Source organism: Podarcis tiliguerta, assembly GCF_965153285.1.
Source record: "Podarcis tiliguerta genome assembly, chromosome: 7".
Lineage (NCBI taxonomy): Eukaryota > Metazoa > Chordata > Lepidosauria > Squamata > Lacertidae > Podarcis > Podarcis tiliguerta.
The window spans coordinates 3,308,231-3,327,088 of NC_139540.1; the positions used below are offsets into that span (position 1 = coordinate 3,308,231).

General features: G+C 46.8%; 2 protein-coding genes across 4 annotated transcripts in view; one reads left to right on the forward strand and one right to left on the reverse strand.

The window, feature by feature from the left end:
- Positions 1–18,858, reverse strand: part of EEF1D (eukaryotic translation elongation factor 1 delta) — a 247,792-nt gene that overhangs the window by 224,905 nt on the left and 4,029 nt on the right. The gene's annotated exons all lie outside the window — the stretch shown is intronic.
- The window catches only part of ARHGAP39 (Rho GTPase activating protein 39), a 221,038-nt gene that overhangs the window by 113,083 nt on the left and 89,097 nt on the right, over positions 1–18,858 (forward strand). For all 3 annotated transcript variants that reach the window (XM_083449008.1, XM_083449007.1, XM_083449009.1), the window contains exon 3: positions 13,190–13,270. In XM_083449008.1, coding sequence (XP_083305134.1) covers positions 13,190–13,270 — 81 coding nt within the window. The remainder of the gene's footprint in view (positions 1–13,189; positions 13,271–18,858) is intronic.

The window sequence follows — 18,858 nt, forward strand, 5'->3', positions numbered from 1 at the left end:
TCCATCGGGGAAAGCAGGTCTGGGCAGCATCTCTCGGGAAGCGGTAGATTTCCACGTGCCGTAGAACAAGTGTGCAGCATTCGTGGCCAAGGGATGGGAAAATCAGGAGGCTCCGAAAACAACAGGTTGGCAAATTCAATTACGGGAATTTGTGGAGATGGCTCAATTGACTAGCAAACTCAGAGGAAACTCAAAGCAAAAATTTGCGGGAAAATGGGATGGTTATAGAAGAAGCGTTCAAAAATACAGTAATAGGTTTGACTCCGTGCTAGCTTTCGAGTGACAAAGGGAGTGAAAGGAAGTGGATAACAATTAAGGATTTATTATGTTTTCTGAATGTATTGGAAAATTTATATAGAAAGGTTTATTGTTTTGTGTACATTCAGTTGTAAGATAAAACATATGCAAAGGGATTTGACAGGAAGTCAAAATTGAAGAAAAGATTTTGTAAGATAAAAGGGGGGAAATATTTATTTCCATCAACATTATTATTATTATTTTCTCTGTGTGCGGGTGTGTGTTTTGTATGGAATGTTTGGGAGGAAAAAAGACGGTAAATAACAAATAACAAACAAAATATTGATGTGTGTAATTTTTATTTTTCAATTATATTTCGTGGTAGTATGGTTGTAATGTTTTTTGTAACTTAAAATCATTCAATAAAAATTATTATTATTATTTTAAAAAAACAAATGTACAGCATTACTAGATCGAGGGAAGTAATATTCTGCCTTGGTCAACCCCAACTGGATTCCTGTGTCCAGTTCTGGGCACCACAGTTCAAGAAGGATATTGACAAGCTGGAAGGTGTGCAGAGGAGGGTGACCAAGATAATCAAGGGGCTGGAAACCAAGCCTGATGAGGAACGGTTGAAGGAGCTGGGTAGGTTTAGCCTGGGAAAGAGGAGACCAAGAGGAGATAGGAGAGCCATCTTCAAATATCTCAGGGGCTGTCCCTTGGAAGAGGGAGCAAGCTTGTTTTCTCCTGTTCTTGAGGGCAGGACACGAACCCATGGCTTCAAGTTACAAGGAAGGAGATTCCGACGAAACATCGGGAAGAACTTTCTGACAGTAAGAGCTGTTTGGCAGTGGAACGGAGGACCTTGGAAGATGATGGGCTCTCCTTCCTTGGTGGTTTTTAAGCAGAGGTTGGATGGTCTGGACTCAATGGCCATTAGGAATCGCTTCCAACTCTACATTTCTAATATGCTATGGTTTCAACAGGGTCCTGTTGACACTGAGCTGGGCAGATCATGCTTTTTTTAAATATGAAATTGCATGTACAGCTTCAGCCCTGTTCAGCTCCTTGGCTTTCCTGCTTGTGATCCGCACACAGTCGAGCTCTTTTAGGGCCCCTTTTCCATTTCAAGGGAAGCATTGAAACAGGACTAATAATAATAATAATAATAATAATAATAATAAATTATTTATACCCCACCCTTCTGGCTACTCTGGCCAGCTGGCCAGCTTACAACACATAAAAACCACTGGAAAAACATCAACCATTAAAAGCTTCCCTAAACAGGGCTGCCTTCAGATGTCTTCTCGAAGCCAGTTGTTTATCTCCTTGACGTCTGTTGGGAGGGCGTTCCACAGGGCAGGTGCCACCACCGAGAAGGCCCTCTGCCTGGTTCCTTGTAACTTCACTTCTCACAGTGAGGGAACCGCCAGAAGGCCTTTGGCGCTGGACCTCAGTGTCCGGGCAGAACGATGGGGGTGGAGACGCTCCTTCATGTATACTGGACCAAGGCTGTTTAGGGCTTTCTTTATTTCTTTCTTTTTGAAATAATTTTTATTAACAGGCCAATCACATCACATTGTTCAAATCACATTAGTTCCAGATTATACAGCCAAATTTTAAATTTTTTTGGGGGTACCCATATATCAAGCTCCGACGGTGTCCAAAATTCCAGATGACTCCAGACATCACTTATTTGCTGCTTTTGTTCGACAGTTCCATCCAGTTCGATTCGGATAGACCTTTATTACCTTCTTTCTCTTCTTGTTGTTATCATTTATTCCTTTCTTTGCGATCTCTGATAATTTTCACAAACAGATTGAAAATTTGGCGTCTGTGTGTGGGTTTTGTGCTCTTCCAAACTCATATTATTCAGGAACAACCTCTGTTCCATTATTATTCCTCAGGCTGGCCCAATAAATCAAGTAAATTAGGGGGCTCTGTCAGGTCAAACTTGCATTCCAACATTCCTTCTCTTTCGCGCAATCCTGATTCTCCTCCCCCTGATCTTCTTCTCCGACCAGCCTGTCTTGGCGAGACGCCATTTTTTTTTAACTGCGTCATAGAAATTTTCCTCCTTCTCACCATTCGATCTTCTCTTATTGTATTATATTTCCTCCCACACAGTTCTTAAAGTTCTGTTTATGATTTTTAAAACGCGACGATCTTATTTCTTTCTGGGGTGGAGGGTTATTATTGTCACATCATGCAAGGGAAAAAGAAAGAGTTTTTTCCTCCACTCCCCCTTCGTTCCAGCCATGCATTCTCCTAGTAGTGGTTCATCAAAAGATTTACTTATCCATCCGTCGCTCCCGGTCACAGAGATCCATTAATCAGCAGTCTTATCGTCGAGCTTCACTTGATATATGTGCTTCAGCCTTCCTTCCAATCCTATTATTTCCAATTATAATTCCAAGCTGAAGCAACCAGCACGCGCTGATTGGAATCGGCGTCGGGAAGATCTGACTCCACTGAGGGCTTGTGCCAAGTGTTCAGCACCCCCATCTCTCGGATCAGGGGGTGCATTATGAACACCGCTGGCAGGGCAGTCCCCCCCATCCCCTTGGGGGGGGGCAGGAAGGCTGCCTACTTCCCATAGCAGCCCCTTAATACCTCGTATGGGTCAGAGAGATGTTATTGTCAGCCATCTTCCAACGCGCCACCTAGTGGCCCCCGGCTGTTTAGGGCTTTCAAGGTCAGCACCAACGCTTTGAATTGTGCTTGGAAACGTACTGGGAACCAATGTAGGTCTTTCAGGACCGGTGTTACGTGGACTCAGCAGCCGCTCCCAGTCACCACTCCAGCTGCTGCATTCTGGATTAGTTGTAGTTTCTGAGTCACCCTCAAAGGTAGCCCCATGTAGAGCGCATTGCAGTAGTCCAAGCGGGAGATAACCATAGTATGCACCACTCTGGCGGGACAGTCTGCGGGCAGGGAGGGTCTCAGCCTGCGCACCAGATGGAGCTGGTAAACAGCTGCCCTGGACACAGAATTGACTTGCGCCTCCACGGACAGCTGTCATTCCATTTAATTGTTTAATTCCCCCCCGCCCACACTTTCAAGCCAACCAAGTTGGTGGCTTGTCGCTACACCTTGTGGTAGAATAGCAGAATCATAGATTCATAAGGAATCCCAGAGTTTTAACTGCATGCATAATGCAATTTACCCCCTTTCTCTGCCCTGTATCTCTGAAATTTCAGATTTGTTAGATGACCCCCATCAGGTCCTAACATTGCGAGGGAAAGAGTCCCCCCCCCCATTCATTTTCTCTGCACCATGAATGGTTTTAAATACCTCCATCATGCCCCCCATTCCCCCCCCTTTTTCTTGTGCTGTACAATGGGTAGAAGCTGCAAGAATCTAATATCCGGCTCAGCGATAAAATCTGCGCGGCTGAGCTTCCGACACGGTGTCCCCCCAAATAATTTCAGATCTGCTCCCGCGGAGTCAGATGTTATTATGCGGGGAGCCTGCCCACAGGTTGCGAGGATGTGCTCGAAAACATGGAAAAGTTTATTAATAATCCCCCCCCCCCAAGCCTGCTCAGCTCCCGTGGATAAGGCTGAATGAGTAGTGATCTGATTTAAAAGCCATAAAAAGCTAATAAAATGTCTGAATGGATGCAAAGCATAAAACCCTGTCCGTCGAGACAGTCCATCGGGGTTTATATTACTTGCAGCTGGCTTTTAAAAATGATTAATAAAAATATTTTTATATCGTGCAGCCAATTTACTTCTCTTCTCCACCCCCCCACCCCCCGACACGATCCAGCTTAGCATTTTTACCTGCAGGAATATGCCCTCAGACACTAGCCGTTACCTCTTGGCTGGTTGGGCGGCCGAAGGATAGAGGAAGGAGTGTTAATTCGTGGAGAAAGTAGGCTACGTAAAAAAATTCATTAGTTGTTCCACCCAGTTTTGCCTCTGGCCCTGAGTGTCACTGGCCCATGGCCCTCTGGAGGTCTCCTGGAAGGAAATGTGGCCCTCTAGCTGAAACACACAGGTTCCCCACCTGACAGGAGCAAGCCAGCAGTAAATCACACTCTGCGGAGTTACCGTATTTTTCGCCCCATAGGACGCACCGGCCCATAGGACGCACCATGTTTTTTGGGGGGGAAATAAAGGGGGGGAAATTATTTTTCCCCCCCCCAGGCGCTTGTGGGGCAGGTAGCGGGGAGAAGCGCTCTTCTCCCCGCCGCCCGCCTTCAGATCAGGTCCGGGGACAGGGGGATGACGCGCTGCGCCTCCCCGCTGTCCCCAGAGCTTGCGGGGCAGGCAGCGGAGAGAAGCGCTCTTCTCCCCGCCGTCAGCCTCCAAACCACTTCGGGAGACAGCGGGATGGCGCCGTTCCCCCTCCCTCTGTCCCCCGACCTTGTGGGGCTGGCGCTGGGGCTCTCCTGAAGCCTGGAGAGCGAGAGGGGTCAGTGCGCACCGACCCCTCTCGCTCTCCAGGCTTCAGCGAAAGCCTGCATTCGCCCCATAGGACTCACACACATTTCCCCTTCATTTTTGGAGGGGAAAATTGCGTCCTATAGGGCGAAAAATACGGTAACATTAGCAAGAACGCAACCTGCACAGACTTGTTGGAGTGCCAGGCCTAATGAGCAGCTCATCTCAGTAGGTCTTGCTGCATGGATCAGAAAGTACAATACTTTTCCATGTATAAGACAAGGTTTTTTTACTCAAAGATAATGTTAAAAAACGGGGGACATCCTATACAAGGATAGTGTGGTAGCTCATCCCGGTAGGTCTTGCTCAGGGGCCAGCAAATGTTTTCAGCAGGGTCCACTGTCCCTCAGACCTTGTGTGGGGGGGCAGACTATATTTTGGGGGGAAAATAATGAAGGAATTCCTATGCCCCACAAATAACCCAGAGGTGCATTTTAAATAAAAGGACACATTCTACTCATGTAAAAACACGCTGATTTCCGGACCGTCCGCGGGCTGGATTGAGAAGGCGATTGGTCCGGATCCAGTCCCCGGGCCTTAGTTTGCCTACCCATGGTCTTGCTGCATGGATAAGAAAGTACCGTACTTTTCTGTGTATAAGACGAGGTTTATTTACTCTAAAGTAATGTTAAAAAACAGGGGACATCCTATACACGGATAGTGCGTTGGGGGACGAGTGTTTGGTTGCAGCCGCGAGTAGGAGCTTGTCAGTGGCAATTTTGTGGGTGATTGGTGGCTGCGTCAAATGCTCCTTTGGATTTGCTGCTGCTGTGGTAATTGGGTGGGTGATTGGTTGCTGCGGCAAAGGTTGCTGTGGATTGGCTGCCGCTTTGGCAATTGGGCATGCGATTGCCGTCTGCTGTTGGCGACGCGAGCGTTTGTCAGTCGTTTGGCAATCCTCCCCCATGTTCTTAAATTTGAGTCCCCCCCAAATAGGGGTCGGGGACACGGGTGGCGCTGTGGGTTAAACCACAGAGCCTAGGACTTGCCGATCAGAAGGTTGGCGGTTTGAATCCCCGCGACGGGCTGAGCTCCCGTTGCTCGGTCCCTGCTCCTGCCAACCTAGCAGTTTGAAAGCACGTCAAAGTGCAAGTAGATAAATAGGTACCGCTCCGGCGGGAAGGTTAATGGCGTTTCCGTCCGCTGCTCTGGTTCGCCAGAAACGGCTTAGTCATGCTGGCACCATGACCCGGAAGCTGTACGCCGGCTCCCTCGGCCAATAAAGTGAGATGAGCGCCGCAACCCCAGAGTCGGTCACGACTAGACCTAACGGTCAGGGATCCCTTTACCTTTACCTTTAAACACTATTTTGGACCACAGTATTGTATTAGAAAGGGGATCGAGTCTTTTGGATGCTGTGGTCTTCATATGAAGGACTTCTACAAACTTAATTATTAATAAATGTCACAATACTTCCATTTCTTCTGTTTCTTTGTTTATTCCCTGTAAGTTCCTGTTAGTTGTTTGCAGTTGAAAGGAGAGAAATGACTATAGGCTGGTTATCTTGTTTGTTTCCTCAATTACCTTTGGTATATTCATTCATTGTGTATGTGGAGACCAGGGGAGAGGGGAGACACCCGTGACTCTGTATCAGCCTGACTCATAGAATCCTAAAGTTGGAAGGGACCCCACAGGTCATCTAGCCCGAACCCCATGCAATGCAGGAATCTCAACCAAAGCATCCTCAAGAAAGAAGGGCATTTTTGCTGGCCAGGTTTAATTCAAACCCATCAAACCTCCCTTGGGGAAGGTTCTTAGGCAGGGTGGAAGGAGGAAGAACTTGCCCATGTGAAGACCACCTGGTAGAAACCATAGAATCATAGAGTTGGAAGAGACCACAAGGGCCATCGAGTCCAACCCCCTGCCAAGCAGGAAACACCATCAGAGCACTCCTGACATATAGTTGTCAAGCCTCTGCTTAAAGACCTCCAAAGAAGGAGACTCCACCACACTCCTTGGCAGCAAACTCCACTGTCGAACAGCTCTTACTGTCAGGAAGTTCTTCCTAATGTTTAGGTGGAATCTTCTTTCTTGTAGTTTGGATCCATTGCTCCGTGTCCGCTTCTCTGGAGCAGCAGAAAACAACCTTTCTCCCTCCTCTATATGACATCCTTTTATATATTTGAACATGGCTATCATATCACCCCTTAACCTCCTCTTCTCCAGGCTAAACATGCCCAGCTCCCTTAGCCGTCCCTCATAAGGCATCGTTTCCAGGCCTTTGACCAGTTGTAAACTATAAGCTAATCTCCGCCAGCAATTTCTAGATCAACTCTATATCCCCAAATGGAAACTAGAGTCGGAGGTCATAAATTTTCTATTACTAGGGAATGATCAGGAGCTCACCAAGTTAGTGGCTAAATATCTCTATTTGGTTTTTTGTCTTTGAAATACACTGCTGATGTCTGATCTCCCTGGAGACCAAGAGACGATAGACTGCTCTGCCTCCTTTCTTTTAGCAAATGTTTTGAGCCACTGGGGAAGTGGTAATTCTGTATTGATTTGTTTTGGATGTTGTATGTGATGCTAATAAAAGGTTTGATGATGATGTTGAACTACAGCATCCAAAACTCATCTCCTTTCTCTTTTTGGAAATAATTTTTATTTGGTTTTACAGATATAAAATCATAACAATACAAAATGCATATCCATATTTAGAGATTTCCCCTGAATCTCTAGACTTCCCACCTTCCCCTCCTATTATAAACCTTTTCAACGGCATATTGTTTCATCATCCAAATTATACGTCTCTCCATTTTGTTGTCCATAATACCTTCTACATTACAAGTGTTATTACAATCCTGCTAATGTTTCCATCTGCTTCCAGTGGTCTCTCAAGTAGATTATGAATTCCCCCCATTCCTTATTGAAGTTTTGGTCTTCTTGGTTCCTGAGCTTTCCGGTCGGTTTTTCCATTTTGGCATAAGCCAGCAGCTTAGTTTGCCTCTCCTCTTCTGTCGGGACTTTATCTTCTTTCCATCTCTGGGCTAGTAGCATCTGTGTGGCTGTTGTTGCATACATAGAGTCCCTACTGCTCCTTTGGGATTTCGGTACCTCTCATCTCTTCCTCTTGACCTCCCTCCTCCGACTCTCCTGCTTCATCTTCTGCCTCAGATTCTATACTTCTCTCTGCCACCGACTCTCCCAGCTCACCAAGTCCTGTTACTTCTTCAACTTCCAACGCCTCCTCTCCCCAGTCTTCTCCCTCTGACCACTCATGGTCGTCCCACCCCAGCTGGTTCCTGCCACCGTTCCTCTGTGTTCAGCCAGGCCATGAATTCACCCTTTTTTCACTGCCGCAATTGCTGGCCACGGAAGCCACACATGTGTCTTCACTCCATGGAGGCACAGGGACCCAGGATTTGCATGCGCGCAGGCGAGAGAAAGGAAAGGGTCTAAGTGATTTCCTTTGCAGCGCCCTTGCGAGTTGTAAATCTGAAGCTCGGAAGCCTCATTAAAATTAAGCTTCTGTCAGAGCTAATTTTTTATTGCCACTTCTTTTTTCTCTCCTTTTAAAAATATCCATCCCATTAGGACAACTCGTTCCTCTCTCTTTGTTCTGGGAGCATCCCCTAATCTCCCTCATTAACGCAAACACCTCCATTGGCGGATCTTTATCTTAGCCGGTGCACTTTCTTGCTTTGTACTTTTTAATGCATTAATGTGTTTTGAAGCTCTGTAAAACCGCTACACTAATTATTTGATTGGGGCTAACGAAGCGATTTCGCTGGCGGTCACGTGAGAAGCGAGACAGATTCACACGGGGGTTTTTTGTGGTTTTTTTTAACCACAGGTAAGCCTTGCAGCCCAATTCACTCATCCACACACTGGGAATAGCTTGCTTTGCTCAACCTGGTCAGGCACCCAGGCCTTTGCAGGAGCTTCGTGTCAAATCAGATTCCTTATGTATTGGTGTTCATTTATAATGTAACTGCTTTCAATTTCGTTTTATACCGAGCTTTTTAAATGTATGGAGTGTGTTGTGATTTTAACCTGCTCTGAATTTGCTTTATGCAATGAAGAGGAGCCTTATAATGTTTTAAATAGATCAATAAAACAATAAATCTATTGCTTGCCTTAAATAATAATAATAATAATAATAATAATAATAATAATAATAATAATAAATCTTTATTGTCATTGCCCCCTTCGGGGACAACGAAATTACTTGGCTGCTCCATAAAAACACTAATTAAACAATATAGTAAAATACAGCAAGGGAGATTAGATGACTTTCAAAGTCTGGGCTTCCCATTCAGGGCCAAGATCGCTCTGGAGAAGAAGCTGTTCTTAAGACGGCTCGTTCTTGTCTTCATCGTCCTGTATCTCCGTCCCGACGGAGGATAGAGAAGAGTTGAGTGTACCGCCTAGTCTATTGTAACACTTCTTCTTCTTCTTCTTCTTCTTTGGGCAGTCGTAGCCAAGTAAGATTGTCTCCCATGAACACGGTTTTAAAAGTGAGTCCGTAAGTGACTGTGGAGGCCAATTCTGGATCCACACGTCCTTCCACAGTGGGGACAAAGGTTTCCGGTCGGGAGTTGATCATGATGAGGGTTTGCCAAGCGTGCCTTCCTCTTAGCACGTTTCTCCCTTGCGTCCTGAGTTCGAGTGTCTTCAAAGCCCATGACACCTTTGGTAAAGGCTGTGCTCCAACTGGAGCGCTCGCAGGCCTGTGTTTCCCAGTTGTCGGTGTTTATACTGCATTTTATTTAAGATTTAATAATAATAATAATAAAAAATTTTATTTATATCCCGCCCTCCCCAGCCGAAGCCGGGCTCAGGGCGGCTAACAACAGTAAAACAGCACAAACAACACTTTAAAATCATTCATTATAAAATTAATTAATTCAAGCCACTGGCAACCATTGGGCCAGAGCGCTGCGAAGATTGCCAATGGAGGGAGTCAGGCTGTGCCCTGGCCAAAGGCCTGGTGGAGCAGTTCTGTCTTGCAGGCCCTGCGGAAAGATGTTAAGTCCCGCAGGGCCCTGGTCTCTTGTGACAGAGTGTTCCACCAGATCGGAGCCACGGCCGAAAAAGCCCTGGCTCTAGTTGAGGCCAGCCTAACTTCTCTGTGGCCTGGGACCTTCAAGATGTTTTTATTTGAAGACCGTAAGTTTCTCTGTGGGGCATACCAGGAGAGGCGGTCCCGTAGGTACGAGGGTCCTAGGCCGTATAGGGCTTTAAAGGTTAAAACCAGCACCTTAAACCTGATCCTGTACTCCACCGGGAGCCAGTGCAGCTGGTATAGCACCGGGTGAATGTGATCTCGCAGCGAAGACCCCGTAAGGAGTCTCGCTGCAGCATTCTGCACCCGCTGGAGTTTCTGGGTCAGTCTCAAGGGCAGCCCCACGTAGAGCGAGTTACAATAATCCAGTCTGGAGGTGACCGTCGCGTGGATCACAGTGGCTAGGTCAGGGCGAGAGAGGTAAGGAGCCAACTGCTTAGCTTGGCGGAGATGGAAAAATGCCGCCTTTGTTGTAGCTGCAATCTGCGCCTCCATTGAAAGGGAGGTGTCGAAGATTACACCCAAACTCTTAACGGACGGTGCTGGCACTAATTGCACCCCCGCAAGAGATGGGAGTTGCCCCCTCAATCCCATATCGTCCCGTCCCAGCCACAGGACCTCTGTCTTCGAAGGATTTAACTTCAACCGGCTCCCACGTAGCCATCCAGCCACAGCTTCCAGACATCTGGTCAGTGTGTCTGGGGCCGAGTCAGGATGGCCATCCATCAACAGATAGAGTTGGGTGTCATCAGCATACTGATGGCAGCCCAGCCCAAAACTCCGGACAAGCTGGGCGAGGGGGCGCATAAAGATGTTGAAAAGCATCGGGGAGAGTATCGCACCCTGAGGTACTCCACACACCAAGGAGTGGCGCGATGACAATTCCCCCCTAAGCGCCACCCTCTGTCCCCGACCAGAGAGAAACGAGCGCAGCCATTGAAGGGCTGTGCCCTGAATCCCCACGTCGGCAAGGCGGTGGTCCAGAAGTTCGTGGTCGACCATGTCAAAAGCTGCTGACAGATCTAAAAGAATCAGCAGCCCCGACCCACCTCGATCCAGCTGTCTACGAAGATCATCTGTTAGGGCAACCAGAGCCGTCTCGGTCCCATGACCAGCGCGGAAGCCGGACTGGAATGGGTCGAGAGCCGATGTTTCATCCAGAAACCCACCAAGCTGTTCAGCAACCGCTCTCTCAATCACCTTACCCAGGAACGGAAGATTCGAAACTGGGCGGTAATTGGATAGATCTAAAGGATCTAATGATGTTTTCTTTAAGAGCGGGCGCACCACTGCCTCCTTCAATTCTCCTGGGAATGTCCCCGTGCCAAGGGACAAATTGATGATATCCCCCAGGAGGGCCCGCACCTCGTCTGGACACGCTCTAATCAGCCAAGACGGGCACGGGTCGAGAGGACAGGTGGTGGGCTTTCCAGCTCGGAGGAGTCTGTCCACATCGGCTGGGGATATCCGGTTGAAGTGGTCCAATACTGGACCCGAGGACAGTCGAGGGGCCTCCAGTTCCTTTATTGTATCCAAATTGGCAGGGAGGTCATGGCGGAGCAGCAAGACCTTCTCCGCAAAAAAGCTCGCAAATGCCTCACAGCTATGTGTCAAATTGTTATTTAAATTTGGCTGTCCCTCAAGGGACGTTAAAGACCTGATTATCCTAAATAATTGCGCCGGGCGAGAGCTAGCGGATGCAATGGAGGCCGAGAAGTAAGACTTCTTAGCAGCCTTCACCGCCATCTCGTAGGTTTTCATAAAAGCCCTATAAGATGTTCTTGAGGCTCCGTCACGGGCACCCCGCCATACTCGCTCTAGCCGTCTGAGGTCCCGCTTCATTTTCCGGAGCTCCTCGGTAAACCAGGGAGTCCGGTTTCTGCGGGGTCGCAGAGGGCGCTTAGGTGTGGTCTCATCGATGGCTGCCAGGAGATGGATATTCCAGCCCTCAACAAGCTCAGTCAATGAGTCGCCAGGGGGAGCAAGGTCCCGCAAGGCTTGGCGGAATCTATCAGGGTCCATCAGCCTCTGCGGGCGAGCCCAAATTGGCTCGCCACCTAAGCAGGGTGGGGGTGGAAAGTCAATCCTGGCTTTCAGAGCGTAGTGATCAGACCATGGTACCTTCATCGAAGGAGACATGATCACATCTATACCTACGCCAAAGATCAAATCCAGCGTGTGACCTGCTTGATGTGTGGGGCCCGAAACAAACTGGGAGAGCCCTAGTGTCGCCATGGAAGACACCAGGTCCAGAGCCTGTGAGGAGGGAGTGGCATCAGCATGGGTGTTGAAGTCCCCCAATACCAATAGGTTAGGGAACTCCAAGGCCCAGCTGGCCACCGCCTCCAATAGGCCTGACAGGGTGGCTGCTGGTGCGCTAGGTGGCCGGTACACCAGCCAGACAGCCAAGCTCTCCTCGGAGCCCCACACTAGGCCAACACATTCAATGCCGGGGATCGATGGCGTTTTGCCTTGAGAGAGTCTTTAAATCTCTTTTGTTGACCACCAACATTATGCTTTCCATTTTTAAGTTTGGAATAGAGTAGTCGGGTTGGATGACGATAATCAGGTATCCGTACGACATGACCAATCCAACAAGTTGAAGAATCATTGCTTCGACACTGGTAATATTAGCTTCTTCCAGTACACTGACATTACTTCTCCTGTCTTCCCAAGTGATATGTTTTTGGAGACACTGTTGATGGAATCTTTCGAGGAGTTGGAGATGGCATTTATAAGTGGTCCACGTTTCGCAAGCACATTCATTGCTTTATACTCATTGCTGCACCTGCATTAGCACCTGTCCCTTGCCACTGCTGGCTTGCAGCCCCAAGATTGTCTGGTTCTTGGTCTAGAAATGGTTTCCCATCCTCAGTTTGCTAGATGGAGCTTCCATTGCCAAGACCACATAACACCAGTCTTGAAAGACCTACATTGGCTCCCAGTACGTTTCAGAGCACAGTTCAAAGTGTTGGTGCTGACCTTTAAAGCCCTAAACGGCCTCGGTCCAGTATACCTGAAGGAGCATCTCCACCCCAGTTGTTCTACCCGGACACTGAGGTCCAGCTCCGAGGGCCTTCTGGTGGTTCCCTCACTGCGAGAAGCCAAGTTACAGGGAACCAGGCAGAGGGCCTTCTCGGTGGTGGCGCCCTCCCTGTGGAATGCCCTCCCAGCAGAAGTCAAAGAGAACAACAACTACCAGACTTTTAGAAGACATCTGAAGGCAGCCCTGTTTAGGGAAGCTTTTAATGTTTGATGTATTACGGTATTTTAATATTTTGTTGGAAGCTGCCCAGAGTGGCTGGGGAAGCTTAGCCAGATTGGGGGGGGGTATAAATAATATATTATTATTATTATTATTATTATTATTATTATTATTATTATTTCTACTACACAATCCTCACTGGAAAGAGTTTTTTTTGGGGGGGGGTGTATGTCTGTGCTGGGCCCCACCTACTTTGTTCCTCATAGCCTTGTTTCTTCTTGTGTCCTCTTGCAGTTCCTCGCCTCCCGGAGTTTTTGAGAAGGAATACGAGATCTATCGGGATTACGGCTCTGATGGGCAGCGGCTGCAGTACAGGTGAGTTGCCCTGATGCTAAACAGAGTTTAGAAATTAGATTTTGATTAGAGTTTAAAAATTATAATTTGGATGATTATTTGGTCTTTTTTATTTTAGTTTTTTATTTTAATGGGCTTATGATTTGATATGTTAATTGGATGTTTTTTTATTGGAAAATTAATAAAAACTATTTAACAAACAACAACAACAAAAACGGACCTCTGGAACGAATTACCGTATTTTTCGCTCGATAAGACGCACCAGACCACAAGACGCACCTAGTTTTTGGAGGAGGAAAACAAGAAAAAAAATATTCTGAATCTCAGAAGCCAGAACAGCAAGAGGGATCGCTGCGCAGTGAAAGCAGCAATCCCTCTTGCTGTTCTAGCTTCTGGGATAGCTGCGCAGCCTGCATTCGCTCCATAAGACGCACACACATTTCCCCTTGCTTTTTAGGAGGGAAAAAGTGAGTCTTTTAGAGCAAAAAAAACGGTAAGTTCGTAACCAGAGGTACCACTTTACAGTGCTAGATGGACCCAACAGTCTGTATAAGGGGGCTTTCTGTGTTGCTAAGTGGTAACCGGAGAGCAGAACTCATGGTGCGCAAACCTATGGAACAAATCCTGTGTGCTGTGGTCTCCGCAGCAAAGTGCCCAAACTCTTGTTACCCGTCCCTGCTCATTTGGGAGGCGTTGGGGCAAAAGCGCATCAAGAAGAAATAAGGCACATCCCAGCTGCTTCCTGCAGCGCCAAGAAAAGCATCACCCGCCACAGACCTGGAAACAAGGCGTCGTGCACAAGGCAATGATTATTCCAAGCTTGCTCCAGGGGTTATGAAGCTTGCATTTCAAACAGGAGGCTGCCAGCGTCTCCTGAGCACTTGCAGTCTTGCTGCGCGAATTGCGCCCAGCTGTTTGCACAGGGGGAGGCGGTTGGGTTTAGCTAGTGGTCAATATTTGCTTTCATTTCTCATTAATAGCAATCCTCAGTCTTTAAAGCAAAGCACCCAGGTAGGTAGGGAACGGCTGTTGCATCCATATTTTCTGGGCTTTGCACAGCAGCGACGAAACTTTCCTTGTACCGACGGTTCACTTGGCTCAGTGATGTCTGCCTTGCTTGCCGCCAGGGCTTCCCATTGGGTACCTTTCTCAGCCCTGCTTGGAGATGCCCGGGATCGCATCTGGGATCTTCTGCATGAAAAGCAGGTGCTCTACCACTGGCCTACGACACGCACCCCCCGATGTTCCTGCTTGCCCCATACAGGGCAAGCCAGACCGCAGTGAAGTGGCAATACCTAGAGGGATGTGTGAGAACATGATGCCACTGGCCTGACCTAGCAGCCCCTTCTTTCGTTCTTACCTTGTTACAAGGTGTGCGTCTGAACTCAAACGTGGGTCCGAATACACTCAGGTGTATTCATGCACACGATACAAAGAGATTTAGGACCTTTTGCTAGAGTTACAGCACGTGTCTGTTACGCAGATCTGTTTCCTCTTAACCATATGCCCACGAGATGTTCTCACACCAGAGGAATAAAGAAAAATGGGTTTCTTACTTGAAATGAAAAAGAGAATGAAGCATATGGAGATAAATAACTATGCAACTTTTAGAAGGCACCTGAAGGCAACCCTGTATGTTGTTGTTGTTAGTCGTGTCTGATTCTTCGTGATCCCATGGACCAGAGCACGCCAGGCGCTCCTGTCTTCCACTGCCTCCCACAGTTTGGTGAAACTCATGTTGGTAGCTTCAAAGAACACTGTCCAACCATCTCATCTTCTGTCGTCCCCTTCTCCTTGTGCCCTCCATCTTTCCCAACATCAGGATCTTTTCCAGGGAGTCTTCTCTTCTCATGAGGTGGTCAAAGTATTGGAGCCACAGCTTCAGGATCTGTCCTTCCAGTGAGCACTCAGGGCTGATTTCCTTCAGAATGGATCGGTTTGATCTTCTTGCAGTCCATGGGACTCTCAAGAGTCTCCTCCAGCACCAGAATTCAAAAGCATCCATTCTCTGGCGATCAGTCTTCTTGATGGTCCAGCTCTCACTTCCATACATCACTACTAGGAAAACCAGAGCTTTAACTATACAGACCTTTGTTGGCAAGGTGATGTCTCTACTGGGGTTGGACTAGACGACTCCTAAGTTACCTCCCAATTCTGCAATTCCACAATTAGAATCTTGTGCTAAAAGTTGACTGAGATGCTTCTGCACTTGGCATAATACGCAACCAGAGGTAAACATCTCCTTCCCGGAGATGGCTGTTCGAGCCCTGTAATTTGGTTTTCGGGCACGCAGGTCCCGCCAGACAAATTCATTTACGTTGGCCGCCTGGCTTGTCAAACTTAATCTCCACTTTGGACAGAAGGATGGGAGAGGAAAGATCTTTTCTGAGCAAGGAGCTTTGCCTCCTTGAAAGGGCCTGGCAACTTCTGCTCAACTCCATAAAACCTCGGTGCCTTTCTGCCGCTAATGGCTTTTTCCAAGCACCAGCCATTGCAAATGGCGCCAGTTTCTAGGAGAGTTGAAATTCATCTAAGGGAAGCTTCAGTGCTTGAGGATGCTTTTAGCCCCCACCTCTTAAGTCTTCCCTAGTTGAAGAGTTATTTAGATGTTCAATAAAACAAGAAGAACATAGACAGCTGCCTCGAGCCAGACCACACTTCTGGTCCATCTGGTGCAGCATTGTCTCTGATGAAGTCAGAACGCATCTTGCAAAGACTCAGCTCATCCTCGGACCACAACGGGAAGGGGAAAAAGAAAAGAAACACACAGAGAGAAAGACAACAAACAAAGGAGTAATGAACTGGTGTTAAAAAAATAGAGTTGTAGAGTTGGAAGGGTCCCCCAAAGGTCATCCAATCCAACCCCCTGCAACACAGGAATTGAAGCCAAAGAATCCCTGAGGGATGCTAAGACTTTGTCAAGAATGTATAACTTGCTGTTGAAATGGAATACTCAGGATGAAACAGTAAAATCTGCTATGATTAAATGGGAACAAGATGTTGGACATAATATAATGATGGCTGACTGGGAACAGTTATGGACCACCGGTATGAAATTGACGGCATGTAATGCCTTAAGAGAGAATATTATGAAAATGATATACAGGTGGTACATGACACCAGTCAAGCTTGAAAAAATTTATCATTTGCCCGATAACAAATGTTGGAAATGTAAAGAAACTGAAGGTACATTCTTTCACCTTTGGTGGACGTGCCCAAGGATTAAGGCTTTCTGGGAGATGATATACAATGAATTGAAAAAGGTATTTAAATATACCTTCCACAAGAAACCAGAGGCCTTTCTCCTGGGTATGGTTGGCCAATTGGTGCCAAAGAAAGACAGATTTTTTTTTATGTATGCAACAACAGCAGCAAGAATTCTCATCGCAAAGTATTGGAGGACACAAGAACTACCCACCTTGGAAGAATGGCAGATGAAGGTGATGGACTATATGGAACTAGCAGAAATGACTGGCAGAATCCGAGACCAGGGAGAAGAGCAGGTGGAAGAAGATTGGAAGAAATTTAAAGACTATTTACAGAAACATTGCAAAATTAATGAATGTTAGAATGATGCTGGATTGAAGTTAAGCGGTTTATAGTAACAAGGTTTGAGGTATTATGGAAAAATGGAATGTTAAAGAGAGGGAAAGGTAAAGTTAAAATATTAAGATAAAAATTGAGATAAAAGTAAAGAGAGAAAGGATTTGCTGAACGAACAATTGCATTGGAATACAAAGGAGGGAGGTGTGGGGAAGTCCAAGAAACAAGCTAAAGCAAGAATTGTTTTGAAAGATGAAGTTGTTTTTAACTGTTGTTATTTTTTGTGTTTGTTTTTATTTGTCTTTTTTTTTTGTATTTTTCTTTGTTCTGTTTCTACTATATTGTGAAAAACTTAATAAATATATATATAAAAAAGAATCCCTGAGGGATGGCCATCAAAACTGTTCAAAAACCTTCAGTGAAGGAGAGTCTACCAGCTTCCAAGGCAGTCCATTCCACTGTCAAGGGGCTCTTGCCCTCAGAAAGTTATTCCTAAGGTTTGGTTTGAATCTCCTTTCTTGTATTTTGAATCTGTTGGTTTGGGTTCTACCCTCCAGATCAGCAGAAAGGTCGGTGGTTCGAATCCCTGCGATGGGGTGAGCGCCCGTTGCTTGTTCCCTGCTCCTGCCAACCTAGCAGTTTGAAAGCACGTCAAAGTGCAAGTAGATAAATAGGTACCACTCTGGTGGGAAGGTAAACGGCATCTCCGTGCGCTGCTCTGGTTCGCCAGAAGCGGCTTAGTCATGCTGGCCACGTGACCCGGAAGCTGTACGCTGGCTCCCTCGACCAGTAAAGCGAGATGAGCGCCGCAACCCCAGAGTCGGCCACGACTGAACCTAACGGTCAGGGGTACCTTTACCTTTACATCAGAAAAATAACCGGGAGTCATCATAGGAAATTCGCTTTAAAACTTCCTCTTAGTGTCTTGAGGCCTTGGAAAAAGGCACATTAAATGTTAGGGGTTATTAGAAGATAAAATGGCAAATGTCATTATGTCGTTATATAAACTTTTGCTGCAGTGACCTTTTGAATTCTGCGCAGGGTCCTTTGCCAATCTTGGAGGGGATATTGTAGAACTGGAGAAAGCACAGCAAAAGGGTAGCTGCAGCGGCTGAGGACAGATTTGGAATTGTTTCCCTACGAGCGGTGATGCGTGCATGTTGGAAGGGGGGGGAATGATTAAAGAGGGGAGATTAGTATTATTAGAGGGTTATGAATCACGACCAACGGAGGGGATGTGAATAAAGAGCAATTCTACACACGGCTTCCAAACACGACAGCTCAGAGTCATCCGGCGAAATTGATTTTCTGGCGTTCACAAAAGGAAATGTTTCATTATATGAAGCATATAATTAAACTGGGGGATTCGAGGACCCACGGTTAGAGGACTTTTCCAAAAGGGTGCACTCTCAAAAGAATGAAGCTGTAGGTAGCATCGCCATGGGGACCTTTTCCTAATGTGGAGGCGGTGAATCAGGGCCTGGGAAGCTACTGTGGAGCTGGGAAGCATTAGGAAACGCTCACGGTTCAGCAGCTAAATAGTCGAGCATCTGCTTGCGTACGGAAGGTCCCAGGTAATAATAATAATAATAATAATAATAATAATAATAATAATAATAATAATAATTTATTTATACCCCGCCCATCTGGCTGGGCTTCCCCAGCCACTCTGGGCAGCTTCCAACAAAATATTAAAAACAATACAGCATCAGACATTAAAAACTTCCCTAAATAGGGCTGCTTTTAAAAGTAAAATATAGTGGTACCTCGGGTTAAGTACTTCATTTGTTCCGGAGCTCCGTTCTTAACCTGAAACTGTTCTTAACCTGAAGCAACACTTTAGCTAATGGGGCCTCCTGCTGCCGCCGAGCCGCCGGAGCATGATTTCTGTTTTCATCCTGAAGCAAAGTTCTTAACCCGAGGTACGATTTCTGGGTTAGCGGAGTCTGTAACTTGAAGCGTGGTTAACCTGAAGCGTATGTAACCCGAGGTACCACTGTATTTGTTTATTGCCTTGACATCTGCTGGGAGGGCATTCCACAGGGCAGGCGCCACCACCAAGAAGG